Source organism: Brachyistius frenatus, unplaced genomic scaffold (assembly GCF_029030835.1).
Source record: "Brachyistius frenatus isolate BFR_SWC_R1_liver_20210118 unplaced genomic scaffold, ASM2903083v1 Contig_177, whole genome shotgun sequence".
Classification (NCBI taxonomy): domain Eukaryota; kingdom Metazoa; phylum Chordata; class Actinopteri; family Embiotocidae; genus Brachyistius; species Brachyistius frenatus.
In genome coordinates this window covers 28,384-40,000 of record NW_027210776.1, presented here as the reverse complement: position 1 = coordinate 40,000, position 11,617 = coordinate 28,384, and the positions used below count along the sequence as shown (strand labels likewise).

Sequence of the window (11,617 nt, the reverse complement as noted above, 5' to 3'; positions counted from 1 at the left end):
GTGACCCATTTCACTTCTGATGACTCGGCACACAGCTGCCTGTCGATTCATTACAAACCTTGGCATTGACTTTCTTCTCTTATTTCTTTTTAGATATTCTTTCTTAAAACAAGGCGGATTCACATCAGATGGTTCCCAGACTGGACCGACTGGTTTGGACTTTCAGTGACCTTGATGGTTCCATTTCTGACCCATTTTCTGAGTCACTTACTGGAAGTCCTGGCAGGAAACATCAGCTAAGTTGATTCTACCTTTTTCGGGAAGCCGTTGAGCAACATTTTCCTCCAGCGAAAACACGACGTCCATAAATCAACGCTTTCTGACTCGTGTTTTGGTTCAGAACCCAAAGATACCAAATCAGACGCCAAAACGTTCCAGTCATTCTCGAGCTCTGAAATTGACTTCTGTCACATCCTTTTAAAGCTCTGAAAAGTCTTATTAAATTACCTTTTTTACAACTTTTTTTTTACAAATTTAACTAACAAAAGAACCAGCACATTGATTAGTATAAATATATTTTTATGTGCCTTTCACGTCAGTACATTTGGACATCACAGGTCAGAACAGTGGCTTTAACAGTTTACAAACATGTACATTATTTAAAACATGTTAAAATACAGTTACACCTTCTATTTACAGCAGTCGAACCAAAGTAACCCAAAGCTTTCGCAACAGATCGGTGAATGTTTACAGCTGCGTCGTTTTCACGCCAAAATATTCTCCGGTTTGAGAATCTTAGATGTGAAGATTTACCTTCTAATCTGTTTGTGTTCCTTTAAAACTGAATGTCTTTTGAGTTTTGGAGCATTAATCTGACAAATTGAGACATTTGAGGACGTCAGTTAATCGTTAGCAACCGTTAGCTGCAGCCTCGGTGCAGATAAAACACGGATTATGGAGTGTTTACAATTTAAAGTGGAATAAATGGATGTAAATCATTTTAAAGTTACAAGCTGGTTAAAATCATGTCACTGCAACGAGTTAATTCTTTATGTTTCTGTGTTTGAGGAGAAACTGAAGCTCCGCTGCAGGTTTTCCACTTTCTGTTGTTTCCATCAGGTGTTGAACATCATGATCAGGACATTCACGTGGTTTTTGCACCAGATTTAAAAAGGCGGACAGAAACCGTCAGAGTTGGAGATGTTTTTCTCCGGAGACACTTCAGGTGCTTTTTTAAGTGTTTGAATTAAAATGTTTTTTGTTGTTTTATTGCTGTCTCTGTTAGTGTTCACGTCTGAGGAGGCAGCGAGGCCTTCAGGTTGCAGGTTAGTCCCTCAGTGGATGACCGGCGTCGGGGAGATGTGCTCCGTCGTGCCGGCGGTAGCCGCTCCGCCCGCCGCTCCGCCCGCCGCCCCGTGGTTGAGGGCGACCAGCGGCAGGGCGCCGAGCAGGGCCTTCTCCAGCTTCTGCTCCAGAGCGTCCAGGCGCCGGTCCATGTGCTCCTTCAGCCTCTGCTCCATCTCCTCCAGACGGCGCTCCATGGCTGCGTCCAGCTCCCTGAGGAGACGAGGGACAAGAGGGAGACGCAGGTTAAAACCTCAGCTTTTATTTTGTGTCAGTTTGTCCTGTTTGTGTTTGTCCTCCAGATCAGAAAGTGGTGAGCTCAATCAAATGCATGTAATTCAAAGTCTTTTACATTAAATGTAAAGAAGAAAACAGCCTGTAGTTGTGCAGGTAACAGATCGACCTGATCAAGCTGAGTGAAGCCAGTTTTAAGTTATAATAACGGCACTGTGATTAAAATCAGAGGAGGAGACGTGAGTCCGCTTCATGAAGCCACATCAGACACAAAACCTCAAACATAAACACAGACTGAGAGCGAACCACCGTCCTCTTCTGCTGACCACCAAGCTTCAAACATTTCCTTCTTTTTCCACCGACGTTTACGGTACTTTTGAATGTTTTGTGGTTTTCTGAGCAGATTCCTTTAAAAACCTTAAAAGATCTCGAAGAATCTTTCAACTCTGGCAGCTCCGGGAAACTGTGTGTGTGTGTGTGTGTGTGTGTGTGTGTGTGTGTGTGTGTGTGTGTGTGTGTGTGTGTGTGTGTGTGTGTGTGTGTGTGTGTGTGTGTGTGTGTGTCTGTGTGTGTGTGTGTGTGTGTGTGTGCGTGTGCGTGTCTGTGTCTGTGTGTGTGTGTGTTGACCGGGGGAAATCCCGACCTCTGATCTTCACTTTCCGTCTACTCAGCAAAATGTATTTCATACTCTGGAGGTATTTGTGTATTTGATGAGTCAGCGCAGCCTCAGCACAGACCAGTTCCACAATGATGGAATTTTACTGGATCTTCAGTTAAGACGTCTAAATTTATCAGCTGCACATATTTTAGCTCCAGTTTGTAGGATTCAGGAGGATTTATTGGTAGAAACGGAATAAAATATTCATAATTGCTGTTCTTTTAGTATTTAATCAGCTGAAAGTAAGACTTGATGTGTTTTCGTCATCTCAGAATTGGAGCGGGACAAACGAGTTTTGTGGTCAGCGTTGTACCGTTGGTTGCAATCTGCAGACACACCACTAGATGCCACTAAATCTTGCAAACTGCTCCTTTAGGAGGGACTAAATTTGCAATGAATTCTGGGTAAATCAAGACTTTTAACAACATGGTTGACAGAAAAAACAGCATGAAACTTCTCGTCCTGCTTCACTCCAGCAGAAAAAAGATGACAGCTAGAAATATAATGAAAGTAAAAAATCACAGAAGAAAGTAACAATAAATAAAATTGTGACTTCAGTCGTCTTGAAAAGCTCAAACGCAAATTAGGAGCCGTGTTGTCTCCGTTTTTATCAGCTGGTTAGCTGGTTTTGCTGAGCGTTACCATGGAAACATAGCACACCTGCAAAACTGTCAATATTATCTGTTCGTCCACTTTCATGAGCTGCACGACTGAAATCAACGACTTTCTGTCAGTCTGTCAAACACAAGTTCACAAGAATGAATTCAAAAGAATAAAAAGCAGCATTTGACATTCAAGACTTCCAGTAACGATTTCTTCATGTGATTAGAAACTGTGAAGCAAAATAAGCTTCATAATTTCATATGATTGGATTTGTAATTATATTAAATATATAATTATTAGTTAAATCGGAGTATGAAGGTCCTGATCATGCGTTAAGTCGACGTACCGTCCGGCTGCCGTCCTCTCCTCGATGTGGACTCACTCAGCTGACGTCTCAGCTGACGTCTCTCAGCCAACGAGCCGCTCGGCTCGGACAAAGAGAACGATTTATAAAATCTGCAGTTTGTGGCTCAGAAACGCGTCTTTGTGTCAGCGTCGGTTAAAAAAAACGTGATTTCATTTGTTTCGGTTCAGTTTGGCACCATTTTAACGCTTCACATTTGTCTGACCAGCTGTTAACTGGTTACCATGACAACGCCGGTTGACTTAAATCCTCACGTGGGACGGAGATCTGCCGATGTGACGGGCGGACGCGAACTCGGAGGAGAAAGGAGGAAAACGTCTGAGACAAACAGCTGTTGTTCCTCTGAATAACGGAGCTTCTGTTTTCATCTTCAGCTGTTTGACGACGACCGAACAACAGAAATGTTTCTGCGACATGTTTCCTTTTAATCGTGAGTTAACGGCTGAACTTGGGCGTCAAAAAGGTCAAAGGTCGAGCTGAATGCCGCGGCCCCCCAAAAGAATTCATGATTTACTTATTGAGATAAATTCTGCATGAATATAATAAAATATGGGGCGAGATAACTGACTTTTAAAATGATTATGTTCATGACATGATTTTAAAGTGTACATTTGGATTAAAATTTTAGTCTGTGAAGTCTGTTATTAACGACCAAGAAGAGACTGATATTGAACCCGCATAAAAAACATAATCTGTTCCTCTGTATATATAAATATATATAAAAGTATAATAGTCATTATAATACTAGTTCATTATTATTATTCATAATTTTAAATAAAAGTATTTATTGAAAAATAGATGTTTCTTCAGCCTCTGATGAGTCATCAAATCAGTAACGTCTTTCTGACACAAGGTGGAGCCAGATCCTCCGATGACAACGTTTCTGATGGAATCAGTTGTTCCACAGAAGAAGATAAATGTGAGTCGCAGCAGCGAGTTCAACCTAAAACCAATCAAAGTTTCACCGAGGTCACAAACTGAAATCCCTCCACTCACCAGCTGCCGTTCCTCGCCTCCTTCTCCTTCTCCTCCTTCTCCTTCTCCGCCGCGGCGTCGTCCAGTCTCAGCCGGGTCACCTGACCGCAGACGCTCTGCAGCACGGGAAGCATCTCGGGGCCCAACATCTGGCCGCGGCCCCCCCCTTTCAGGAAGTGTGACATCATCTCGGCCAGCTGGGCGGGGCTCGTCGGGCCGCCGTTCTCGCCGCTCGCTGGAGACGCAGGTTGATCTATTTATTTCTACTTTTTAAATTCAGGTTGGTCATTAAAACCTGCGACTGACACACACACGTATTATCTCTTCTAAATCAACGTAATGTCCGAACCGTCCGTCTTATCGGGCCGCAGAGAAACGAGGATCCTTACCGGTGTGACTGCAGTGGAGCGGCAGGTCTGGAGAGGAGAAGGCCGAGTCCTCGGACGTCCCGCCATCGTCTGCGGGTCTGAAGGAGCCGGCTGGAGGCTGCAGACAGAAAGGAGGACGTATTAAAAGCCATCTGACTCACAGTGTGTCTAAATATTCCCTGAATCCACGTTTTATTTTCATCAAGTTTTCAATATCTGTAAGAACAATCAGTTTGGAAAAACTTTAGATGCAAATGTTTCATCTTTGAGGAAAAAGAAAACTAAAAAATCACAAGAACTAGAAAAACAAATGGAACTGCAGCGAGTCGGTCAGCTCAACCTGATTTCACCATTTGATGGTATTTAAGCCACGATTATTCTCGTGAAGTGGCTCCTCAGTACAAATGGATATAAAGTGGTATCCAAATGTTTTTTTAATATTTGTGAACGGCCCGTGACAACCTCTTAAAAATCAGATTACAAATTGAAGTTTTAATAACTTTAAAAGAGCCTCCAAACTTCAACCTCCCTGTTTCTGGAGATATTTATACCAAATCCACATTTAAAAAAGACATCGAGGAATCACCATAAATTTCACGTTGGGACTTAAAATAAGCAGTAAAATAAAATGAAACATCTCTGAGCATCTTGTAAAGCTGCAGCTCCTCCGTGTTTTAACGGGACCGACCGGAGGTTGATCGTACCGTGGAGTCGGCCGCCGCCGCCACGTCGACTCCCCTCGCCATGGCTGACAAGGCTCCGCCTCCCATCAGGAGGGGCAGGAAACCGCCCAGAGAGCCGCTCTGATTCTGGAGAGACACAGGAGATGATTCACTGTGTAACCGAAGAGGAGCGATCGACCCGCCCGCTCGGCTCCGCCCCCGGCTCTGCCCCCGGCTCCGCCCCCTCACCTTCTGCTGGAACTGCACCATGTCCATGAGGTTCTGGGCGCCCGGCGACAGGCTCCTCCCCATCTCCTCCACCAGACTCTGAACCCGCTGCATGTCGATGCCGGCGCCGCGGGCCGGACGCGGCCGCGGGGACCGGAGACCCACGACGACCCGGCACACCAACACCCTGCTGCGACCGGCCAGGGAGAGCAGCTGGAGGACAACGACGACAACAACAACAACAACAACAACAACAACAACAACAACAACAACTGAGGTTTATACGAGTGAACTGGTTCAGTTTAAACAGATTTACAGTCGAGATTAAAATGTTTAGAAGATGTAGAAAAGCTTTATTTTAATTCTCACCTTCACCTCGCAGGCTGAGGACGGATCCTGAAGGACCAGCTGCTTCTTATAGAAAGGTCCTCCGTCAGCTCTGAAACACAAACACAGGAAGCAGCGATTTATCATCCAATCGGACGCCTGTCGTTCAGATTAACCATTTAATCAACCGGTCACACGGCAGCGACGGAGGAGATGACACGAAGGAAACCTGATCCGGATCCGGATCCGGATCCTGATCCTGATCCGGATCCTGATCCTGATCCTGATCCTGATCCGGATCCTGATCCCGGATCCTGATCCTGATCCGATCCTGATCCGGATCCTGTCACACCTGCTGCTGTAACTGGATGAACTGCTTTCTGTTTCCTGGTTTTTGTGGGTTCGTTAACAAAGAAGCTCAATTTCAGTTTAAAACTAGATTTTTCTATTCGAGGAGCCAGAAGACGGAGGAGGGAGGAGCTGTTTGAACGAAAAAGGTTTCTGACAAATTATGACATTATATAAGCCTAACGTATAAAATCCTCTCCGTCTGTCCGTACCTGTCCGTCAGGACCCCGTCGTCCCTCGTCCCCCGCACCGTCCCGCGGTACTCCCCCGTCTGAGAGTACACCTCCATGGTTCGAGCCTCGCTGACGACCAGCAGGCGGCCGATGGCGTCCGGACCGCCGTGCAGCGTCAGCACACACGGAGAGCCTTCCTCCACCTGCTCCAACAGCACGGGACCACCGCTGGGGGGCGGGGGGGGTCAGTGAACGCATCACCACTCACTCATCACAAAGCTTCTTCTATTTCAACCTTCTTACCGGTTCGTCTCTTCTCCGTCTGACTGACCGAGCTGCTCCTCGTCGTCCTCGTTACCGACGTGAACGGGAAGCAGGACGTCGGCCAGGAGACGTCCCTGAGCGGGACACACCCACCCGGCTTCACCCTTCACAGAGATGTCCACCATGACGCTGAAACCTAGGACACAAGAGGAGGAGACAAGGAAGGAGACAAGGATGGAGACAAGGAAGGAGACAAGGATGGAGACAAGGAAGGAGACAAGGAAGGAGACAAGGATGGAGACAAGGATGGAGACAAGGATGGAGACAGGGAAGGAGACAAGGGAGGAGACAAGGAAGGAGACAAGGATGGAGACAAGGAAGGAGACAAGGGAGGAGACAAGGGATGGAGACAAGGATGGACACAAGGATGGACACAAGGATGGAGACAAGGATGGAGACAAGGATGGAGACAAGGATGGAGACAAGGGAGGAGACAAGGATGGAGACAAGGATGGACACAAGGAAGGAGACAAGGATGGAGACAAGGATGGAGACAAGGATGGAGACAAGGATGGACACAAGAGGAGGAGACAAGGATGGAGACAAGGATGGAGACAAGGAAGGAGACAAGGATGGAGACAAGGATGGAGTATGAGTAGATGTCCTGAGACGAGGAAGGAGATTAAAGACAATTTAGGAAATAAAGATCTTTTCCGCTCCAACGTCATGAACTATAATCTACTGAGTATCTGACATATCAACGTTCACCTGTTTATTGTTTATCGTCCCTCCTCGTTGCTATGGAGATGCAGCAGGAAGCTTTAACAGCTGTTTGATGGTTTTATGTTTGGAACGAGTCTTTGCTGCAGCAGCAGTTAGCTTAGCTCGCTAACGTGAAGCTTTTTATAAACATTTACCTCCAAACTGCTTCCGATAAAACGTCAATCAGTCCGTTTCAGACTTTTATTCTTCGCATGTCTTCAGACGTTCTTTAAAAACGGGATAATATTTATGGGATGTAGGATTTTGTAGCTCCGGTTTGAGCTAACGCTAAACCCAAAACATGGGACTGCAGCTTGCCGTAGCAGCGCGTTGTTGTGGTGTGACGTCATTAAACTGCGACTCAATGGGTTTGTCAAGTCTGAGCTTCCGGACGAACTCGGAAAGAAAAGAAGAGAAAAGCGGTTTTATTTGACTGAAACAACGAACATGTGTCCTCTGTAGTTCAGACAGGTAGTTTGGGTTGAGTGGACACATTTGACTTCATTCGTGATTCAAGTTAAACAGCTTTAATTTGGCGGCTGAAGTCTGTTTATTTACGCCATGTTGGATAAATGACGGCATGGTAACCGTCTCCAGGGGACAGAGGATGGACTAACCGTCTCCAGGGGACAGAGGATGGACTAACCGTCTCCAGGGGACAGAGGATGGACTAACCGTCTCTAGGGGACAGAGGATGGACTAACCGTCTCTAGGGGACAGAGGATGGACTAACCGTCTCTAGGGGACAGAGGATGGACTAACCGTCTCCAGGGGACAGACTATGGACTAACCGTCTCCAGGGGACAGAGGATGGACTAACCGTCTCCAGGGGACAGAGGATGGACTTCACGGAGTGCTACGGAGACACCGTGTCCAGCGTGGCCGCCGCCGCCCGCTCGGGCTGCAGCCGCCGCGTGAGGCGGCTCCTCCGGCGGGGCTGCAGCGTGGACGGTCGGGACAACCGGGGCTGGAACGCGCTGCACGAGGCGGCGGCGGCCGGCGGCACCGGCTGCGTACGGGAGGTCCTGTCTGCTGCCGGCGGTGAGCAAGAAGGGCAGCCCGCAGGTTGAGCTTCTTACTGCAGGAACAAATCAGGAGAGGAGGAGGTGGAGGAGGAGGAGGAGGTGGAGGAGGAGGTGGAGGAGAGCACTGGAGTCGACTTTATAGTTACAGGTCACTAGTTACCTGGTGAACATGGACCAAACTCACCACCTCCTCAAACTAATGCAGCTCACTGCATTTCATTACTTTTGCTTGTAAATGTTTCGGCAATAAAGCTAAAAAAAATTAATGTACAAAACTTTAAACTCAAAACTAAAAAAAATTCCCCTCGGGGATTAATAAAGTATATACCTACCTACCTACCTACCTACCTACCTACCTAATAAACTCTCAACTCAACTCTAAACTCTAAACTTTAAACTCTAAACTATAAACTATAAACTATAAACTTTAAACTATAAACTATAAACTCTAAACTTTAAACTCTAAACTCTAAACTATAAACTATAAACTATAAACTATAAACTCACTGTAGCTTAAAAATCAGTTTGGAAAAGATTTGATTTTAAAGCACAAAACTCCAAAAACAAACGTTTGACTTTTGTTGTGATTTGTAAAATTGAATTGAATTGACATTTGTCCCCCGTCCCGTCCCCCCCGTCCCGTGTGCAGCCGCCTCCCCTCGGGGTCGGTGTCGCTACGTGAACTCCACGACCCACGAGGGAGAGTCAGCGTGTTACCTGGCGGCCCAGCGAGGTCACCTGGCTGCGGTGCACCTCCTCCTACGAGAACAGGCCGACAAGGACCAGCTGACCAACGACTCGTCCTGTCCGCTGTATGCAGGTAGGAGGGACGTCAGAGCGGATATACTTTCTCGAGTGCTTCTTCTAAACGTTTGTTCTTTGGTCTCCAGCCGTCGACGGCGGGCACAAAGACGTCGTGGAGCTGCTGGTCAGTAAAGGTGCGCAGGTGGACCGGACGCACACGGCGTCCTGCTGGACCTGCCTTCATCAAGCTGTTTATAAGGTGAGAATTAAAGTCGTGAAGAAACAGCTGCGTGTATCAGAGCTCGTCATGAAAACATTTTTGTCTGTTTTTTCAGGGTCACAGCGACATCGTGCGCGTTCTTGTGAACGTGTGCGACCTGGAGGCTCCAGACGACCACAGCATCTCCCCGCTGTTTGTGGCTGCGCAGTACGGACGCAGGGAATGTCTGCAGATACTCATCAACGCTGGTAAACATGCTTTTATCTACGCCCTGGTGTGTGTGTGTGTGTGTGTGTGTGTGTGTGTGTGTGCGCGTGCGTGCGTGTGTGTGTGCGTGCGTGCGCGCAATTCAGTGTTGGATTTTAGGAGACGAGAGTGAAGATAATTTAGGAAAATGTTCTGCTTCCTCTTCTCTCTTCTCAAACAAAATGAAATGAATTGTGTTTTTGAATGTTTTTTATTTGTTTCCTCCTGAGGTGCCCGTGTGAACACTCAGGCAGCCGATCTGGCCACGCCGCTGCTGATCGCCTCTCAGGAGGGCCACGAGGCCTGCGTGGACCTTCTGTTGGACCACGGCGCCGACCCGAACAGGGCCTGCAGTCACGATTGGCCTCAGCTGCCCGTCCACGCCGCCGCCGAGTTCGGCCACATGGGGTACCGACTCGTCACTTTTTTTTACACTCGAACCCTCGATGAATGACCAGTTATCAGAACTACCTGTGAATCCTTCTTACCTTAACTCTTTGTAAATGTGTCTCCAGGATCCTCCGGAGGCTGATCGCCGTTACAGACCGAGCGTGCGACCGCGGCGTCGACATGGTGAGTCCGCTGTACGTGGCGGTCCACGGCGATCGGACCGGCAGCACCGAGCTGCTGCTGAGCGAAGGCTTCAGCCCGAACGCTCAGGACTGCACGCTCAGCCTGGGCCACCGCTCGCCGCTGTCCCTCGCCTTGAGCCACGCATCCGACAAACCGTACAGGTGTGTAAAGATAAAAGCTTCTCGTGCATCATTTCCCCCCAAAAAATCAACTGATTACAATTGAAAAATCGATTTCAGTGAATCGGTGAAGCTGCTGGTTGCCGCGGGAGCCGGTCTGAGGGAGGAGGACTGGATGTACGCGCTGGCCACCGACCGAACAGACCTGCTGCAGCTGATCCTGGAGCACAGACAGATGCCCCCATCCGACACGCCGACCGGTGACGGTCTCGCACTGCGGCATTGTGGGAATACTGTGTTAGAGCTGGAGGAGCTGCGGGGGCTGCTCTGCGTGGCTCTGAACCAGGTACACTTCGCTGCCTGCTGGCTTCCTGTGCTTCTGAAGGCCGGACTGCACCCGGCGATACTGCTGCAGCCTCACATGTAAGCTCGCCAGTTCACGATCACGTTATAAAATATCCTCAATGAGTCACCAGGCCGGCTGATTTGGTTCCTCTTTCTTTTTTTTCTTTTTTTCAGGTTTGAAAAGGCCGACAGCGAGGCGTTGAATTACCTGCTGGAGTTTATAAACTGGTCGACGCTGCCTCTCCCGCTGAAACGCATCCTGGATCGACGGCGGGCGGAGAACAGCTGGGAGCCGCGTCCACATTTTGGTAACTCTTTACTTGCGCTGCAGATTTTATTTCACTCATGCGTAGTAAGACGCAGTCGGCTGATCTTCTGTGTCCGCCCTCCAGGCTCCATTCCCTCCCTTTCCCACGTCTGCCGCCTGCAGGTCCGGGAGCTGTTGGGACCGGATCGACTGATGAGGACCGATGTCGTTCAGCGGCTCCTCGTTCCCTCCCTGCTGCATGACTTCCTGAAATTCAGGGACGTCCCAGGAGCTTCCTTCACACACCCCCCGCCTTCGCCAGTTTTCGAACGAATCCGGGGATACCGCAGCACCCACCAACACAGACATGTTCTGTAACCCCACATCTAGGTTTCCTTTATGTTGCTTTGAAGTTGCAATCATGGTTTATCTCACAGATGTTGTCATCCTGTTATGTTCAATCCCAGGAATCCATATTTTTTCCATGAATGGAAATATTTTCAGCTTTTTGCTTTATTTTATGCCCATGAAAAGACTTTGAGGGTCAAACAGAAGATTGTCAGATTTGTAAAACGGATCATCTTTCCTGTTCCTTTTCAGAAATTATGTTTTGCTCATTTGCATATTGTATTATACCGGAACTGTTTGGGGTCACTTGGTCTAATTTACTTGATATTCATTTATATTTGATTTCAAGTTAACAAATCCCCAAACAAGTGTGGGTCTGTTTTTGTGTTGTTTTGCTCCGTTTGTTATATGAAAAAAATAAAAACTCTTGGCCACATTCTGATTGGTCCAACTTGCTGTCAATCACACGGAGGCCAGCTCTGATTGGTGAACGTCACAGT

The 11,617-nt window shown here is 47.7% G+C and overlaps 2 protein-coding genes across 4 annotated transcripts; one reads left to right on the top strand and one right to left on the bottom strand.

Annotated features, from left to right (window-relative positions):
* Window positions 1-502: 502 nt before the first annotated feature.
* On the bottom strand, window positions 503-7,586 carry cunh10orf88 (chromosome unknown C10orf88 homolog). Of its 3 annotated transcripts, none has more exons than XM_069717586.1 (9): window positions 7,257-7,586; window positions 6,528-6,684; window positions 6,264-6,452; window positions 5,746-5,815; window positions 5,398-5,589; window positions 5,191-5,295; window positions 4,517-4,604; window positions 4,140-4,384; window positions 503-1,497 (listed from the first exon to the last, which is right to left on the bottom strand). In XM_069717586.1, exons 2-9 carry the CDS (start codon window positions 6,671-6,673, stop codon window positions 1,267-1,269), a joined length of 1,266 nt encoding a protein of 421 aa, XP_069573687.1. In that variant the 5' UTR covers window positions 6,674-6,684; window positions 7,257-7,586; the 3' UTR covers window positions 503-1,266. The 3 variants fall into 3 exon arrangements, with proteins under 3 accessions (XP_069573687.1, XP_069573689.1, XP_069573688.1); XM_069717588.1 differs by having other exon boundaries at window positions 4,140-4,353; window positions 7,406-7,584; XM_069717587.1 differs by lacking the exon at window positions 7,257-7,586 and having other exon boundaries at window positions 6,528-6,886.
* A 13-nt stretch (window positions 7,587-7,599) lies between these two features.
* On the top strand, window positions 7,600-11,559 carry asb3 (ankyrin repeat and SOCS box containing 3). The gene is made up of 9 exons (XM_069717584.1): window positions 7,600-8,291; window positions 8,925-9,095; window positions 9,166-9,278; window positions 9,355-9,487; window positions 9,716-9,893; window positions 10,001-10,219; window positions 10,298-10,600; window positions 10,697-10,830; window positions 10,915-11,559. Exons 1-9 carry the CDS (start codon window positions 8,090-8,092, stop codon window positions 11,145-11,147), a joined length of 1,686 nt encoding a protein of 561 aa, XP_069573685.1. The 5' UTR covers window positions 7,600-8,089; the 3' UTR covers window positions 11,148-11,559.
* The last annotated feature ends 58 nt before the right edge of the window (window positions 11,560-11,617 follow it).

Bases quoted from the DNA above. Each gene is read 5' to 3' on its own strand.
- cunh10orf88 (XM_069717586.1), bottom strand. From the start codon at position 6,673: ATGGTGGACATCTCTGTGAAGGGTGAAGCCGGGTGGGTGTGTCCCGCT. The intron at 5,590-5,745 runs GTGAGAATTAAA...GTTGTCCTCCAG, and splicing joins CCTCAGCCTGCGAGGTGAAG to CTGCTCTCCCTGGCCGGTCG. The intron at 4,605-5,190 runs GTACGATCAACC...TTCTGTCTGCAG, and splicing joins CGGCGGCGGCCGACTCCACG to CCTCCAGCCGGCTCCTTCAG.
- asb3 (XM_069717584.1), top strand. From the start codon at position 8,090: ATGGACTTCACGGAGTGCTACGGAGACACCGTGTCCAGCGTGGCCGCC. The intron at 9,096-9,165 runs GTAGGAGGGACG...TTTGGTCTCCAG, and splicing joins GTCCTGTCCGCTGTATGCAG to CCGTCGACGGCGGGCACAAA. The intron at 9,894-10,000 runs GTACCGACTCGT...ATGTGTCTCCAG, and splicing joins GCCGAGTTCGGCCACATGGG to GATCCTCCGGAGGCTGATCG.